The sequence below is a fragment of the Platalea leucorodia genome (assembly GCF_965183815.1).
Source record: "Platalea leucorodia genome assembly, chromosome: 7".
NCBI lineage: Eukaryota > Metazoa > Chordata > Aves > Pelecaniformes > Threskiornithidae > Platalea > Platalea leucorodia.
The window spans coordinates 4,062,066-4,079,640 of record NC_138829.1 but is presented as its reverse complement, the minus strand read 5'-3'; the positions used below and the strand labels follow the sequence as shown (position 1 = coordinate 4,079,640).

Genomic DNA, 17,575 nt, shown 5'->3' with positions numbered 1-17,575 from the left:
AAAAAAAAAAAAAAAGAAATGCAACCCCTCTTTTTTTTTTTTTCTTCCTTCTTTATAAAAGCCCTCGACCAATTTCAGCCCATCTGCACCCAAACTCATTGAAAAGCTGGAAAGCCTTTTTTTACCTCGGTAGATTACCAAGTACAAAAATCACTTTTTGCAAGAGGAAATGCTTGGCTTGTGAGTTGGTTTCGGTCCTTGCACCGTATCATATATATATTTATATATATATATATGATATAATTATATATATATATAATTTTTATATATATGTGTGTGTGTGTCTGTATAACATGTCTGTGTATATATGACACGTGTATATATATTTTATATATGCATATTTTTGTGTGTATATATAACATATGCATGTATGTTATATATATGTGATGTGTGTATATATGCATGTTTATATGCATAATATATTTTTATATATATGTAGAGCAATTTCAGGTATTGTGTAGGTAATGGAAAGGTGTTTTGCTCCCTCGACTTCCCGAGCGTGACCAGAGCAGAGCAGGAATAATCATCGTTCGAGGCACCCCTGGTGCACGCTCAGCGCTGGGGAAAAGCCTCCTGTGCTAATTGTGCTCCTATAGAAACACAGCCAGCTGGATGCAGGGGCTTTGGTTCTGCCGTGTTCTGTACCGGAGGAGGATGGTCCTTCCGCACTGCTCCCCCGGGAGGGCTGAAGACTTGAATCTGTTGCTCTAAAAGCCACCACTTATAATTAAGAAATGAGCTGAAACCTCTGCTTTGGCTGCATCCACCGCTCCTCTTCAGAGGAGGAGTATTGCAGGGAAACCAGCTTCAGCTGCAAATCTTTGTTTCCAAAAATCAAACGAAAAACCGGGATGCAAACCAGCCAGGCTTGCAGAAGTTCCCTGCGTACCTACACAAGCTTCTCCAGGAGCTTTCTAATAATCTCTCTCCGATGTTAAGGTGATGGAGGCGTTTGTAGGCTCTTTGCTGTCCGATGGATTTAATCAGGGATGTGTGTGTGAAAGGGGATGTGGTGCCAGCCCGCGGGAGCCTTGCCCAGAGGTGGAGCCCACCACTGCTGGAGATTCCTGCTCTCCAAACATCCATCTAGTGGGCTTTAACTGTTTGCCAGGGAGGTGGGGGGGAAAAAAGGGGTTTATTTGGTTGTATCGGGGCTCTTTTGTTCTGAGTGGTGCACGGAAGGAGGGCCCATCTGCAATAGGGGATATCCTGAAATAACAAGGCAAATACAGTGTTTATGTAATGCTGGAGACGTGTATACTATTGCTAGTAAGTCATAAGCTCGCACGGAGAGCCTGCCAAGTGACGATAATGCTTCTGAAGAAGGGAGGTTCAGTAGCTGCTGCAGAAGTGGAGCAGAAAAGGGCCTTTTAAAATCCACAGATCGGCGGAGGGAAAGCGTTCGGAGCAGCCGGCTCCCGGGGTAAATGGGATAAAGGGGCCGTCAGGCAGAGCGGATGGGGCCGCCTCGGTCTTCGCACTTCACCAAAATTTAGTGGTGTTGCCTAAATGGGAATTGTGTACGTGTGGGTCTGTGCAGTAGCAAGCCCAGAATGAAAATACACTTCGTATGCATCTCAATTAAGACTTATTTTCTGCTCCTTGAATTCTAGATGCGAATTGAGTGGTAACTGTGGGAATAAAAATCTGCAGTTGCAATTATGCTGGACAAGCTGGTGCGATGTGACTGTGGCGAGGCGCCGGCATGAATTGAAAGCTAGGGATGTTTAAGGTTTAAAACACTTTATTGAGCAGCTCTTCGTCTCTTCTCATAATGTTCTGTCCTCACAGAGGTCTCTGCAGCAGTCTGGGTGATTTAAGATGCCTCGTGCATTTGCAGGACTGTCTGAACAGCTTTTCAAGGTGGACAGCAAGTTTGCTCCACGTACAAAATGTCCTCGGCGTCACCCGTGCCGCGTCTCTGCCTCTTGGCACGGTTTTGGGAGGCAAATGCAAAACCAGGTTCTTCCTCAAAAAAAAAAATAACAGCCAGGTCCCCCAGCCCTCCCGGGCTCCCAGCAGCCGAGGTTTCGGATCAGGCTGCGCGGGGAGGTGGAGGAAGCGGGGAGCTGGGATTATTTTTGATGCCGGGAAGGAAGCGCCGTGCTTCCCTTTCCCGCGGGCGCTGCTGCTGGGGTTGGGCTCCCGGAGCTCCCTGTCCCCAACCCATGCTCCAGCTGATCCTGACGGCTCCAGCCTCCGCAGCCTTCACCTGGCAGGTTCCTTGCCTGGAAGGGGAGCATCGGTGGCCATGATTTGCTGTGACCCTAGCAAAAGTGTGCAGCTTATTTCCAAGGATCCCTCTGTGCTCTCCTTTGCCCCAGATGACGGTGGTGGGAGGATGCTATTTTATTGCACTGAGGACACCTAAATCCTGGTGGCTCTGGTGTTCCTCTCCCCCCGCTATGCCATAAGCAGGAATCAGCCTGATTTAGACTAATATGGGTGGATTTTCCCATTCCACTGAACAAGCCTGTTTCTTTTTCACGATGAGGGTGGCGAAACACTGAAACGGGCTGCCCAGAGAGGTGGGAGATGCCCCATCCCTGGAACCATTCAAGGCCAGGTTGGACGGGGCTCTGAGCAACCTGATCTGGTTGAAGATGTCCCTGCCCATGGCAGGGGCTTGGACTGGATGGCCTTTAGAGGTCCCTTCCCACCCAAACCATTCCATGATTCTATGATTTTCCTATTTTCTTTGATTGAGACGCTGATGAACGCGTGCCGGCTCTGACCATTTCTGCTTCTTTGGGTGACAGCGTTGCCGTAAGGCCGGTGCACTTCATGGCTGGAAATAGCAGCTCAGGGATGTGCAAGTAGCATTTAGCAGCTCAGAGGAGCTTCTGAATCTGCAAACACCTCCGCTGAGATTTGCAGCGTGGTTTTGGACCTGTAGTAACCCTCTGAATTCGAGGTTTGGGATCTCTAAAATGAGTTTGCAGCTCTTGGAGACTTACCTAGGCTCTCAGCTTGCTTTCCATAAATCCAAAGGGCCCAGTCCTGCGACTGATAGTAGTAAATGGGAAAAGACTGAGCTGAAATAACAAGCCTTGTCGTAAAGCTGTAACCCGAACGAATCAGTAACTCGAGAATTGGGACCCTGGTGAAGATTTATAGACCTTTGATCAGATTTAACCAGGCAGTTGGCATTCCCCGGTGTGCAAGGATTGCTCCAAGCCCTGGGTCACACCAGCTGCCTTGCAAAGCACCGAAGGTTTCTTGTCAACATGTTAAACTCAACCCCACAAGTCAGCTGCTAAACATTTGCCAAGCTCTTTTATATATAACTACCCCATGGGGCAGCCGCAGACCTTTACCTTTCTGGCCATAGCCAACATCTCACTGTTAATTCAAAGCGTTAATTGCTCTCAGGCCAAAAGACGATGCTGTGCATATTTGTGCCATGGCCTGAAAGGTTAATCTGCAGCGTAAACCCAAATCCCCTTCTGTTAGGCATCAATGTTAGTGATTCAAAATGCCTTTTTTTTTTCCTCCCCCCAGACTTTCCATACCAATTTGTTCAGCTTTCAGTAGGGCAGAAGTTGGACTTCATTACCAAAGTCCATTGTAATGATTTCTCAGATTTTTTTGAGAGTAGCCAAGGCTTGTGCAAGTTCGCATGCTTTTCTATATTTGGTTTTGTTTAATTTGATTGTACAAAGCTGTTGAAAAGTCTAGCTGAACGTTTCCACTTTCCGGCTGTATGATTATGCCATTATACCAAGAGTTCAAAGAAAAAAAAAGCTTCTGCTGGCTTTTCTCAGTAACCCTGAGATCAAGATCCCATTTTCAGATAGGGACAGCAAAAAGTTCGTTTGTCACACTGTTCTCATCTTGATGAAGTTCAGACGGGGCTGGTGGGGATAATCTTCAATATAATAATAATTCTTCTGTCCTGGAGCGTATTCCTCGGTACCTTCAGCCTGCTTGGTGGTGTGTCTGCTGGGGCTTCGCCCCTGGACTCTGCTGGGTTTGCCCCTGGCTTTCTGGCTGGTGCCCCGCCGTGCACGAGCAGCGATGCCGAAGGATGGAGGAAGGAGCTGTTGCAGTCAACGTCAGCTGGCAGTTTTAATTTGGGTTAAACTGATGTTTCATGTTGGGAATCTGGGATCTGAGGAAGATCTGGAGCTGAAAACTGAATTATTTTATTACCGGTGCCTTAACCTGGAAAGCGCCTTGCTTTCAAGCTTCTTTTTTTATTATGAAAATTAAAATAATCCTCATTTAAAGTCCGTAAGCTCAAAACTTAATGGTAACTCTATCACTTGCAATATCAAGTGCAAAAGTTGCGCTGTAACTTGTCCTGCAGCTTCTTGAGGTTTTCATGTGCCTGCCCAGATGCCATCCTGTGGAAACGTTTGGTTTTTCCTTTGAAATGAGAGCTTTGGCTGCCGCCGTCGATGCTGACACAACCCCTGGTCAGTATTTTTGGAGATGGAGGGTTTAGGCTAAGCAGAGCTTTGCAAAATGCATGGATGCAAGGATGATTCCCTCCCCCTCTCCTTCCCTTTCTCCTGCGTGGTGGGGGGACGTTGCACCATTAATGCCGGTCGGTGGTTGTCGGACTGGAAGATGCTCTGCAGGAATGGCAAGGGGCTGCGGGGAGAGCAAGGCAGGTGTTAGCAAAAAATATTCCAGGTGTTAGGGAAAATATTGCACCGCAGCTGTCTTTTGGGGTTATCACCATGCTTTGGTTCCCCAAATGCTTTCCGGCTTGGACATGACCTTCAAAGACCCCATGGTTACGTCCCTGCTGGAAGGAGACGTGGGTGTTGGGTTTTGCACTGTTGTTCCTTTGGGAGGTGACTTTTAGTTTCGTTTGGGAATTTTCCAGTTTTGTTTGTAGAAACTGAAAGACCCGGAGAAAACACGGTGTTGAATTCTTGCAGACCTCCTCTTAGTTCTGCCTTCCGCGTGTGCCCCGGTGGCTGGGCTCACCTCCGGGTAGCGCAGGTGGGGATGGGGAAACGCAAGAATTGATAGTTAACCTAAAAAGCTGTGTAAAATCCCTCCCAGGGAAGGTGTCGGGTCGTTCATGAGCCCTTTGGTTTCATGCTCCAGCTTCATCGCTGCCAGGCTGAGTGATCCACGGACACGTTGTGTCTCATCCTTATTCCTCTTGGGTTCTTTCCTACTTTTATCTCCAAGGTGGATTCTAGATGCTATTGAATACAAGCTATTATTTGTATGTGAAAAGGGCTGCCGGCGTTTTTGGATCGATAGTCGCTTTTTGGTTAAATGCATTTGAACTTCTGCTTTTGTCTTTTGAAGGCTAATTCTGGTCCCGGTTTTAAATAGTAAAATGGTTTCTTTGTTCTAGATGTCAAGAAAGACTGGTCGGATCATGCGCTGTGGTGGGAAAAGAAGAAAACTTGGCTCCTTAAAACGCACTGGACGTTGGACAAATATGGGATACAGGCTGATGCCAAGCTCCAGTTCACACCTCAACACAAGCTGCTTCGCCTTCAGCTGCCCAACATGAAGTACGTCAAGGTGAAAGTCAACTTCTCGGACAGGGTCTTCAAGGCGGTTTCTGACATCTGCAAAACATTCAGTAAGTAGCAAGTGCCGAAAGCCGCCAGTTTCCAGCCGCCCGTGGGGAGGTCATCATTTGGTTTGGCTCCTGCTTGTCCTTCGGCATGTGTGCTCATCTCATATACTTACTAAATTAATGTTATTTTCCAGCTTCAAACACCCGGCGGTCACCTGGGCATCAAGCAGCCTGGGTATCCACTATTTTTCCCTCGCGAATCTAACCTTTTATGTGTAAATACTTAAATAAGGGGACCGATCGTACCGCAAACGTAAGAAGAAATATGGTTTTGGTGCTGAATTCTGTTTCTTAGCGAGGCTGTTTGCAGTTTTGTCTTAGGCGAGGCGAAGCTGCTGGTGTTGGGTCGTAATTTTATTTCTGCAAATTTATGTGCTAGATGAAAAACAAACCCTGAAATAGGAAACCTGCCAGCTCCGTGGGTTCTCTTCCAGTGGAAAATCATATTAGAGATTAAGTGATGATGCTTCACTGTAAAACTGTCTGGTGGAGGGAAGGAACCAAGTCTCCCACTCTCCTCCCCAGCTCCTCTTCGTGCTCCTTTCCCTTGTTGAGAAGAAGCCCCAGAAGAAAGGGTGGATCGTTTCCTACCGGGTACACAGAGCTTGTCCCAGGCTGCTGCTTTTGTCCATCGCTTTTTACCCATCTTCACAAATTTCTTATCCCAGAAGCCGGTGCCTCTTTGTCCCCTGCAAAAAAACCCCTAGGAGATGGTAACTCTGCTCCGAGGAACTCAAGTGCTCGGCGTGGGCTCCGTACCGGTGTCCTTCCCGGTTGCTCCCCTCCGAAAGGAGCCTGCAACCCGACCTCGGCCGTAGTAAATCTATTTTTGCTCTCAAAAAGCAGCTAGGGTTACTCTTGGCTGACCCAGTTATTTCGTGAGGCAGGAAGAGCGCAGCCGTACGTGCGGTGTTACGGCACAGCCTCCGGCGCATCTGTGGTTAGGTCGGTATATATAGCTGATTATGAATCTTTGCTATTTCTTTCCTGTTTTTTTTTTTTTTTAAATATAAATATTGGGCAATTTCTCCTTAAAATAGAAAAGGCTTAGCCAGCATTATTTCCCCGTTGGTTTTGCTTCCCCCCTGTCTCCCATTGCCATTTTTAATGCTGTGCCAGACAGAGAGGTCAGAGGCGTCCTCTTGGTTGCTGATGAATCTTTCGGACAGTGAGTCACGTCAGGAAATTGTGATACAGTTAATCACGTAACGAGATCTTTCACTGACGCCGCAGAGCAGTCAGAACCTTACATGGGCCTGAAGCAGCTATTTATTTAACTCTAGGGCTCTCAGTGTATTTATGAACAAACCGGCGGAATAATGCTAATATTTAAAGATGTGGAAGGGGGAAAAGCCACTCTGATAGCTGCGGCCCAGCTGTGGTAGGAGCTCTCTGCAGCAGGCGGGGGGGACACATCTGTCGAGGGTGCTTCTGACTCCCCCTCCCTGGCATCCGACGTGCTGAAATAAATGTTCCCGATTTGGGGGAAAGCGGGATTTTTGCTGAAAGCTTCACTCTCCTTTTAGTGACTCTTAACCTGCCTGAGCTGTTTGAGGATGGATAGAAACTACGTAGCTGAATACAGGGATTAAATCTTGTTTAGCCCTTGTCTTTGTGTTTACTGGGAGCCAGATGTTGAGCAGAGCTATGGGGAGGATGGACACATACAACAACATCGGCTCGAGGGAAGCGGGGACTGGGATGCAGGGAGGTGGCGATGCTGGAGCTGGAGGGGCCGGGAAGCTCCTCCCTGGACCACAGAGGTGTTTGGACACCTATATGATATAGATATAATAGGGGTATTTGGACTCCTGCTATACATGTGTCTATATGATAGCTGTAGTTGGACTCCTGTTATACATAGGTGTCTATATAATAGCTGTATTTGGACACCTGTTATACATAGGTATATATGTAATAGCTGTATTTGGACACCAGTTATATATAAATGTATATATTTTATATATAATATATTTAATTTTTATATTACATTAATTTATATACTTAAATTTATATATAATAGGTGTCCAAATACAGCTATTATAGCTGTATATAATAGGTATCCAGGGAAGAGCTTCGTAGTGGCATGACATATATATTTATTTTTATTTATTTATATTTTATATATATGATATATAGGAACCAAGAGCTACTTGGGGCAAACACCAAACCACTCTATGCAAATCCCGGTCACTGCCTGTCCTTTCTTCCTCTGTATGTGACCTTGGTGCCGTGCCGTGGGTCAGACACGTCCTCAAGCGCGGGGTGCCGGAGCCGAGCACCGATGGAGGCAGGAGCTAATCTCAGCCAGGAGGTCACGCGCTTGCCGGGCGAGAGGGACCGCTGCTTTCTGGCATGCAAAATCATCCCAGGGGTGTCATGCTGAATTCGCACAGGGTGTTTCATTCCTGGAAGGCCTGGGGGATATCTGCCCGCACCTCGGTGCCCACCGCAGCTTGCCAAAAATTGGAGTGGCTGTAGGGTGGTGGGATCATCCCAGCTCCCGGTGGCAGCCTGGGGAGCTTGCATTTTCGTTTTCATAGAATCATAGAATTGTTAAGGTTGGAAAAGACCCTTAAGATCATCGAGTCCAGCCGTTAACCCAGCACTGCCAAGTCCATCTGTACCATGTCCTCGAGCACCACATCTATCCGTTCTTTAAATCCCTCCAGGGATGGGGACTCAGCCCCTGCCCTGGGCAGCCTGGGCCAGGGCCTGACAGCCCTTTGGGGGAAGAAGTTTTTCCCAATACCCAACCCAACCCTGCCCTGGCGCAGCTTGAGGCCGTTCCCTCTCGTCCCAGCGCTTGTTCCTGGGGAGCAGAGACCGACCCCCCCGGCTTCAGCCTCCTTTCAGGCCGTTGCAGAGAGCGATGAGGGCTCCCCTCAGCCTCCTCTTCTCCAGGCTGAGCCCCCCCAGCTCCCCCAGCCGCTCCTCCCCAGCCTTGTGCTCCAGCCCCTGCCCCAGCCTCGCTGCCCTGCTCTGGCCACGCTCCAGCCCCTCCATGGCCGCCTTGGGGTGCGGGGCCCAGCGCTGAGCACAGCATTCGAGGGGTGGCCTCACCAGTGCCCAGCGCAGGGGCACCATCACCTCCCTGCTCCTGCTGGCCACACCGTTCCTGATACAGGCCAGGATGCCATTGGCCCTCTTGGCCACCTGGGCACACTGCTGGCTCATGGTCAGGCGGCTGTCAGCCAACACAACCCTCTCTTGGGGTCTTGCAGACCCTGCTGTAACACTTTCCCAACCTGCCTGTTTCCCTCTTTTTTCCCCCCCAGGTTAGTGTGCATGCTGCCCCATTTTTCTCCATTACCTTTTCCTGGCCTCCGCAGCATCTCTGCGCTGAGAGCACTCAGCCCCCGTATTAATCATGCTCGTTGTCTCCCCAAGGAAAACTGAGTAGATATTTCAAGGTAGGAGGGGAAAGAAGAAGTCCCTGCTCTAACAGCATAGCTCTTGTCTCTGCGGATCCCTTGATTTCTAAAGTTAGGCTCCAGCATGGCCCGGACCAACGTCCAGCCGACAGAACTGCGCTTGTGAGTTGCTCATATTTTGGCTATAACTGTTTGCTGTCTTTTCACCCAGAGCATCTAATTGCACACTTCAGTAATTTTAGCATATGGCATGATTAATGAGTAATTTAAGTAATTCCCCATGTTGCCAGGTCTCTAGCTGGTTGCATTTATAAAATCCTCTATACGCAAGCAGGAACACACTTGGGTGAATTATTTAGGGTTGTGCCTTTTCTTATATTCCCTTTAAATTGTAGCCAGAGGTGTCACCGTTGCAGTACGTGGTTGCTTTTTAAAGAAGACTCTCTGTTCTTGTGCAGAGTGAAGTTACTGCAAAGGGCTGCGGCTCCCGGGGGCAGCCCGGAGGTGGCTGTGGGAAGATGCTGGAGCCGCTCGCACATCCCTCGCTTTCTTGGAGGTCGTGCGAAGCTGGGAAAAAAACCCAATCTCATTCCCAGTCGTTGGATTGCAGCTCCTCGATTCCCACAGCAACCAGTCGGGAGGGTTAACGGCACGGATTGACCTTGCCTGCGGTAGGAGCAGGCAGGAGCAGGCAGGAGGAGAGGAGCGAGGCAGTGGATGGGATAGGCAGCCTTCACCCGAAGGCTGGCCTGGAAGCTTGCCCAGGAGCAGCTGCTGGCAGGCGGCGCCGGCCTGAAGGGCCAGCTTTGATCTGCAATTAAAGACCAGAGAAAGAGAAAGTAAAACTTCACTTTTTTTTTTTTTTTTTTATTTTATTTTTTGGAATAGCAGGGGTTTGTGCTGCCTGCCTGGCCAGCAGCGGAGCACGGAGGTTGGGATGGGGTGCTGCCTGCGGGGCTCCCGCGGGCCCCCCTCCTCTCGTCGTCCCGCTGGGGAGATATTTCTGCCCAGCAGGCAACCCATCAAATACACAAATGCAATTTGATGTGGCTGCAATCAACGCTTTATTGGTGTGGGTGGGAATATCCTCACTGGAAAGTGGGATTTGGGGAGATCGGAGATGTGGCTGCATTGCAAAGCCCGCTAACCCGTCTACATAACAGCGAGCAGAAAGATCCTCTTTTCTTCCACAACGGTTGCGTTGCAGAGCTCCCGCTAACCCATCATCCTACAAGCGGAAAAATCCTCTTTTCCTCCACAACGGCTTCATTTGATTCCAGGACAGCGGACGCCTTGCATCTGCTCATGCCCTTAAGCTGCTTCTTTACAGCATCCCCTTTCTCCTGCTGCTGCCTGTATTTTTTTTCCCTGTGTCCTGGGAGGAGTAAGGGACTCCAGGCAGGATCCGCTGCTGCTGTGTGGGCACGTGGGAGAGGAAAAGCAAACAGTGAGATGCAAGTGTGAAGGTTTTTTTCCCATGCCTCGGCGTTTCCTGCCCCGGCGATGCCGCTTCTCGGGGGGAAACAGCGTACGTTGCAGAACCGCAGGGCGAGGGGAGATGTTGGGAAGCTTGCATCCTTCTCTTCTTCTGGCTGTGAAGATTTGGGGCCTACGCTGCCCTCCAGCCTGAGTAGAGGAGCAGAGATCATTGCAGTTGGTGCTGGTGGGAACTGGGAGCACTGGGAGGAAGACGTGGTGGCGGAGCTGGGAGGAGGCAGCTCCGGGAGGAAGCACTCCAAAATTCATGACTGCTCCCTCCCTTACCCGCCCTGAGGCTGTGCAAGATGAAGAAATTCCCTTCAGGTCTTTTTTTTTTTCCCCGGAGGCTGGTAGGGCATCACACCCAGCCCCTGCCTCGTAATCCTCAAAGAACTTTGTGTGAATTAATCACCTGTTTTGGAAAACGAAGTCTGCGGAGCATCCTGTGTCGAGCAGCGGCAGTTTCCGTGCCCGCACCCTGTCCCGCTCCGGTCCCCAGCTCCCCGGGGGCGAGGGACGCCGGGAAATTGGGACCCCTCTTGCATAGGGTAAGGGTGGGCCCATCCCGGGCAGCTTGTGGGGCTGGCGGAGGAGGGATGGGATGCGGAGAGTCCCGTGAGGGTGATGGGCTGCTTCCCCTTGCCTCTCCCTGCCCCAAAATAACACGGTGCCCGAGGCTGTGTGACTGATGGGACAGGGATAGCCAGTCCATCTTCCTTGCTTCAGCCTCCAGCCACCCAACGCAACCTGAGACGAGGTGATGGTGGCATTTGGGAGCGGCGTGAAGCAAGCCCAGCCCAAGCAAGGCAACACCATCCAGCAGTCTAGACGCCAAATATGACCCTACCTTTTTTTTTTTTTTTCATTATAAATGGTCTCCACTCCAGTACAGAACGTCCTCTGACTTCTGAAGTATTTGTAATATTTCCACGCCCTCAGTTGCCAAAAAAACTTCTATAAAAAGCTGCTTTTCTTTTTTTTTTTTTTTATTTTTTTTGCAAAACTGAAACCCTTTGGTACTCGGAGATGCACAGCGTTCCCAGGGCTCTGCCCGTGCCGGTTAGCACGTGGAGCCGCAGCCCCGGCACGGTTGCTTTCCAGGAGGCAAAGCTCTCTGGAGTTACTCCTCGCCGTTGCAAACCCCCATTGCAAAGCTCTTTAAACCTTTTTTTCTTCCTTCATGCCCCGCTGGAAAATAAAGTAGCATTTTTCCTAAAATAGCGGGGCTGACACAGAGTCCTGGTAGATGCCTGTGAGCATCTCGGGGGATATTTGGGGGGTGACACCAGCATCTCGTGATGCGGTCTCCGGATGCTCAGTAGCACCGTGAAGATGCTTGGAGACGGCGTTCGCATAGCGGCACAGAGACAGACCCGGAGAAATGCCGAGGAAGGGTTTGCTGCCTTTTGCTGCCACGAGCAGCGAGGTTTGGCAGTAGCGCAGCTATTTCTAAATATGTCTAGGGGATGGGTGTGGAAGGAAATCTTACCATTTAGAGAGTCGGCCAAATTGCAATGTACTCAGCTTTTTAAATTGCGAGGCCCAAGTGTACCGCTGCCAACTTCTTCATTTCACTCTTTTCCTCTTTTATTGCTTGCCTGTATTCAGCCGCAGCTGCTGTGTAGGATCCAGACGAACACCAGAAACTGGGACTGTAAGCGAAATAACAAGATTTAATTGCAAAGTGACTGAAATGGAAAAAAATATTCCTCTTTCTCCCCCCTCCCCACCCTGGTCCCTGTTCTGCCTGTCGAGTAGCATCAGGTTGTATGTCACCGCGTGAGTCAGTGAATTTTTTCATCCTTACTCTGCTGTTGACAGAGACCCTTTAAATAGACTTGCATCCTGAAGACATTAGGAGATGCTGGCAAACCCAATGCCACCGCCTTCCTTAAGATTATTCTGATTGCTCTTTATGGTCCGATGCTGAGGGTGTAAGTGGATTTTTTCTTTTGTTTGTGGTGCTTAATTTAATTGAGTTTAATTCGACTTTCAGACACTTCGGGGGCAAGGCTCTAAGTGCTGTCTGTGCTCTCAGAGGCATCCGGATAACTGGAGTCTGGGGATTTCATCCCACTTGTGTAAAAAACATCCAGACACTCAGCATTTGGTGACTCTGTCTCTCCGACAGCCCTTTTTATTAGCCTTGTAATAACGCTTGGTTCCATCGCCGCTGGCTGCCTCCTCCTCCTCCTCCTGGGTCCCTCCTGGCCAATGGTCCCTGATTTCGGCTGTGGGTACCACTCGCACAGACAGCATTTGCAAGCAGCGGTCGCACCGCTGCAAACCTCATTTTTCGAGTGGTTTTGCAGATCATCGCTCCAGCAGCAAGTCAGTAAGTCAGCAGGCACTTGGGTTTTCCACGCTGAAGTTGGGAAGGCTCTGGCAAAGCCCCTGCCAGGGCCAGCCCCAGTTTGATCTGCGCCCGTGGCACTCGTTGGGCATCTCAGGAGGCTTTGTGGGATGTCCTGACATAGCTGCATGGCCCGGGGCAGCAAGTGGAGAACTTGGCTTTTACCCAAATAAATATTTAAGCAACCAGGCAGCTGAAGAACCCATAATAAAATGTTCTGAATGTAGGTGCGTGTACAAACCCAGTAAACTGTGCTAAGGGGGTGAGGACCTGCTCCGCCATCAGATATTGCCCAGTGTCCCATACAACCACGGCCTTATCTCCAGGCACTTCAAAAGTTACCGAAGTCTTTTTTCTTTTTTTTCTGCCTCTGGTCTGTTTTGCAAAACTTTATCTGGAGTGAATTTATGTTGAAGATAAGTCGGATACTTAATTCTGTAAACTCAGGAATTCTGTAAATTCAAGAAACACCATTCATAGAATTCACTCATTCAAAAAAAAAAAATATGTTGGGTTGTTTTTTTTTTAAAGTCTGAAACGGGAGAGAAGCAGGGTTTGAGGTCTCATTTTCCTAAGAATCGTCATGTCGATGCGCAAAGGCTGTAATTTTTATGAGTCATTGCTTCGAGACAGCGGTGATCCAGTGCAGAAATATCCCACTTCAAAACACATTTCCTAACGGAGGGTAACTGGATCAGCATTAAAGAGAGGATTTCTCCTAAATGCTGTCTGTGCTACAAGTAAAATTATGGAGTTTTTATGCTTCAAGAGCTAACTAGGTGAACGAGCTCTCTGGCCTTTTAAGGGAGCCAGAAATAGGGTGGAAAAAAGGATGCTAAGAGCTTCTTTGGAAAATTAATTTTTCTCATATATCAACACTGAATATTGAAACTAGCGTGATTTCCCATCATTTTACATTTTGGGGAAGTTGGTACATAGACAGCGCTTCCAGTCGATGATGCTGTGTTGGGTACGTAAGTGATGCAAGAAAACCGCAAATCTGATTTCTTGTGGGAGTGAAAGCTCGTCCCTCGGAGCACCGAAATCGTCACTGTGTCCCCCCCGACCCCTTGGAGTGCTGCTTGGTGGGGCCTGGGGGCCCTGCATCTTGGATGGGGACAAAGCAGAAAATCACCCCTTCTTCCATGCTGAAAAACATGGATTTCAGTCCCACCTCTGACCACAGTCGCTTTCCCATTGCGATACACCTCGGTGGTCAGAGATGCAGCAGCTGCCAGATTTACTTGGTGGATTCAATGCAAAAGAGGATAAATTGTGAATTTTACACCCTGCAAGGTGGATATTTTTCTTTAAAGCCAGTTTTCTGGGTGCAGTGTCCTGTGAAGAAGGAGGGTTTCATCCCGGCTCTGCTGTTCGTCTCTGGGTGGGAGATGAATGGGCGCAGCTGGGCTGGGTGAGCTGTGCAGGGGCTGGATGTGAAATAAGGGATTACACGGGGAAAAAAAGGCCATGGGTTTGTCTTCAGCGGGACGAAGCACAGGCACAAGTGGGCTTTTGCAGGCAGATGGAAAAGAAGATGCTGTAGGGAGTAAACTGGCTTCATCCAACAGTTGGAAAAATTTTTCTTGGTGGTTGAAAGCTGCCTTCCCGGTCGCATTTTTGAAATACCGCCTATGAAATGCATATGTGTGTGCTCCCCTCGCCAAAGGGCTTTTCCCTCACTTGATAAAATCATAGGGTCACAGAATGGTTTGGGTGGGAAGGGACCTCTAAAGGCCACCCAGTCCCACCCCCTGCCATGGGCAGGGACGTCTTCAGCCAGACCAGGTTGCTCAGAGCCCCGTCCAACCTGGCCTTGAATGGTTCCAGGGATGGGGCATCTCCCACCTCTCTGGGCAACAGATCCCCTAAGTTTGACGGAGCCCTTCTGCTGGGAGGTGGACGTGGAGCTGCAGCGATGTTAGGGCTCAGCCGCGGCTGCAGCTGGTCCAGCGTGGGCTGGAGGAGATGTCAAAATATGAACGGTTCCCAGTCGGATCCAGCTGAAAAATGGTTTGGGACCAGATTTTGTTTGGTGCTCTCCCCTCCGTACGGAGTGTGCCATGTATTGTCGCAGATGGTTTCTGCTGGTGGCTGCCACCAGCAACGCCGGGGAGGCTCGGTAAGAGGCTGGATAGCTGGGTTTTCACGCGCTTACACAATAAGTAGAAATAAAATGCTAAAAGGATCATTTACAGTTAATTCTAGTAGACTTTGCCAGTGCCATCTGTCTCGTGTATGCAGACAAGGAGTCTCTTTTAAAGCAAACACAGCCCTCACCAAGGCATCAGTTGAAGAGTCAACACATTAGCCTTGTTGAGAAGGGCACTTCTCCTGGTCCACCCACATTTCACAGACCCTTTTTCCTTCAAAAAGTGACCTTTGGCAGGAGCAGTTTGGCTTCAGCTGGAAAACATGGATGAAATAGTTAGCGGAGGGTTTCGGGTGGGAATTTGGGCCTGAAGTCAAACTCTGGGGAGATGTTTTACCCCAGGTGAACAGCTCCAGCAACCCCATGGGCTTCTCCAGATGCAGTGGCACACAGTAAAAAGCCCAAACCTATATAAAGGACTTGAATTTTTTTTGCACCGCTTGGATGTTTTAAGGATCTTTCTCTTATGGCCAGAAAACAGGGGCTGGGACTCTGGAGCAGTTCCTTGTCCCAGTTTCCAATTAACTGGAGTCCTACCATCTGCAAGGCCTTACACCCTGGGATACTGGGATAGGCTCTGCTTTAGCTACAGTAACTAAACACCATGTCTGCCAAGCCTGGCTCGGTTCAAAACACACTTTAAGACCCTTTGTACGCTTACTAATCATAAGCAGCGGCAAACATTTTTTTCAGCAGCAGTTTACTGAAAGATTGAAACGTGCAGCCAGAAACCGTGCAAAGTTACTTCTCGCTTTTTCTCGAATTCTGGGGTGGGAAATAAAAGCAACATCACGCTCCTGCTGCTTTTCTGCTCTCTGCTGTTTAGCATGGTGGGCTTTATTTTAAATTTCCCCTGCAACCCTCGGTTGGCTTCGGTGGGTTTGTAAAGTCTGGGAGATGATGGTATAGCCAGCGGACCGCTGTTGGGGAGAAATTTGCAGCTTATCCGTGGGAAGCGTGCTCGGCTGCAGGGGAGCAGGGATGCTCTGGCATCGCAAGGATGCCGCTGCCTTTGCCGTGCCCCGCGGCCCTGCGCTATTTCGAAGCAGCTGCCGAAAACTTGCCCGTACCCTTTGTAATCCGACGATAGCGTCACGAACAACTGAGGGACTATAAAAAGTCGCTTTGAAATCAGATGGTCAAGCTTTGGGCCATCTCCAACAGATTGCTTTCAGGAGCTGAGCTTGGCCCGAAGCCCTTCTCTTGGCCTCTCTGAATGATTTCAGCTGAGAGGCTGTATCAGTTGCTAATGCACCATAAATAAACATCAGAGCATAAACCTTGCTAGCAAAATACCAGGGGAACTCCTCATTTTCGGCTCTGCTGCGTGTTGTCCCTTGCGCATGACCCTGGTTGTCCCAGCAGATTTTTGCTTCGTGAGGTAAGCTGGCTGTGATAAATGGGAATGCGAATAGCTCTCTGGGTTCATACGCTAGGTATTTATTGCTAGAAATGGTCAAAAAGTTGTGCGGTGAAACTAACTGTCGGTTAGTGGGTACAGGGATGGAGTTTGGCCTGATAATGTGTAGGTAGTAATAATAAATCGGTGTTACATTAAAGCTTACATTAAATAAAGCTTATATATAAAAATAAATAAAGCATATAGATATTATATAAATAAATAAAATATGTAGATATTATATAAATAAATAGATATAAATCTAGGAATAAAATTAAAGCTTAAATTAAAGCTGTGCCGGATGATGGCTTGGGATGGGAGACCCGCGATACGAGAGACAGTTAAATCCAGAGGTGCCCAACCTCTGGATTCAGGAACGCCGGGGCTAGCGGGATCCATCCCTGGAGGTTGCCTAAAATCAAATCCCCCAGATGTGACAGGCACAGCGGGGTTGGTGGTAGTGCAGAGGCTGTTATTTAAAATAGCAGGGGAAAAAAAGGGCAAAGCACAGGTTATTCTTTAAAATAGCATGGCAGGGAGGCTGTCGCGGTGTCCTCCCCAGGAGGGGACAGCCCGTGCGCCGGCCCCGGGACGCTACCGTGTCTGCAAAGTGGGAAGCGAAGCCCGGGGATGGGACCTGTCAGGGAAGCCGTGCTTTAATAAATTAAAAAAAAAGAAAAAAAAATGTAATTTTTGGAGTGTAGTGTTTATAATGGCAGCCATCCCCTGACAAATGTGGAAAAGCACTTCTGGTTAATGGGCTCCCGGTGTGTCCCTGGATGGGGCAAGGGGGGAGCAGAGCTCCTGACATTTTCCCTGCTTATTTGCAGTAAGGAAAGATGCTGGCGCCCGCGGGCGTGAGTCGGGGCAGAGGCGTCTGCCGTGGGGATGAGTCCCGCTCGGGTCACGTGCTAGCGACCAAATTCCAGGTTTTAATTATATTCATTATATTCTCATGGCTGGGAGGGTACAGCAAGCTCCCACTGCTGCCGGCGCGGCGGCGGCAGCTGCACGGGGGGCCAGGGTGAGATACAAACCCTGTAACCTCTCCTCGTTAGGATAATGACTTATTGTCTCGTTCAGCATTCCTCTTGGTGGGAAAATACAGCCTGGCTGCAATGCAGCCAGCTCCCTCTCCTCTGTCTCCAGGCCTCCCTTGCAGCTACAGCTGCAGGCTTCGACGTGCGGCAGGGATGGGACCGGGGGCTGCTTTCCTTAGGGCATCCCGAAGGCAAAGCTTTGCACGTCTCCATGCAGCTGAGCATTT

The 17,575-nt window shown here is 49.3% G+C and overlaps 1 protein-coding gene across 3 annotated transcripts in view; it reads left to right on the top strand.

The window, feature by feature from the left end:
• Nucleotides 1–17,575, top strand: part of FERMT2 (FERM domain containing kindlin 2) — a 52,067-nt gene that overhangs the window by 13,390 nt on the left and 21,102 nt on the right. For all 3 annotated transcript variants that reach the window (XM_082318143.1, XM_082318142.1, XM_082318141.1), the window contains exon 2: nucleotides 5,321–5,554. In XM_082318143.1, the coding sequence (XP_082174269.1) occupies nucleotides 5,321–5,554 (234 nt within the window). The remainder of the gene's footprint in view (nucleotides 1–5,320; nucleotides 5,555–17,575) is intronic.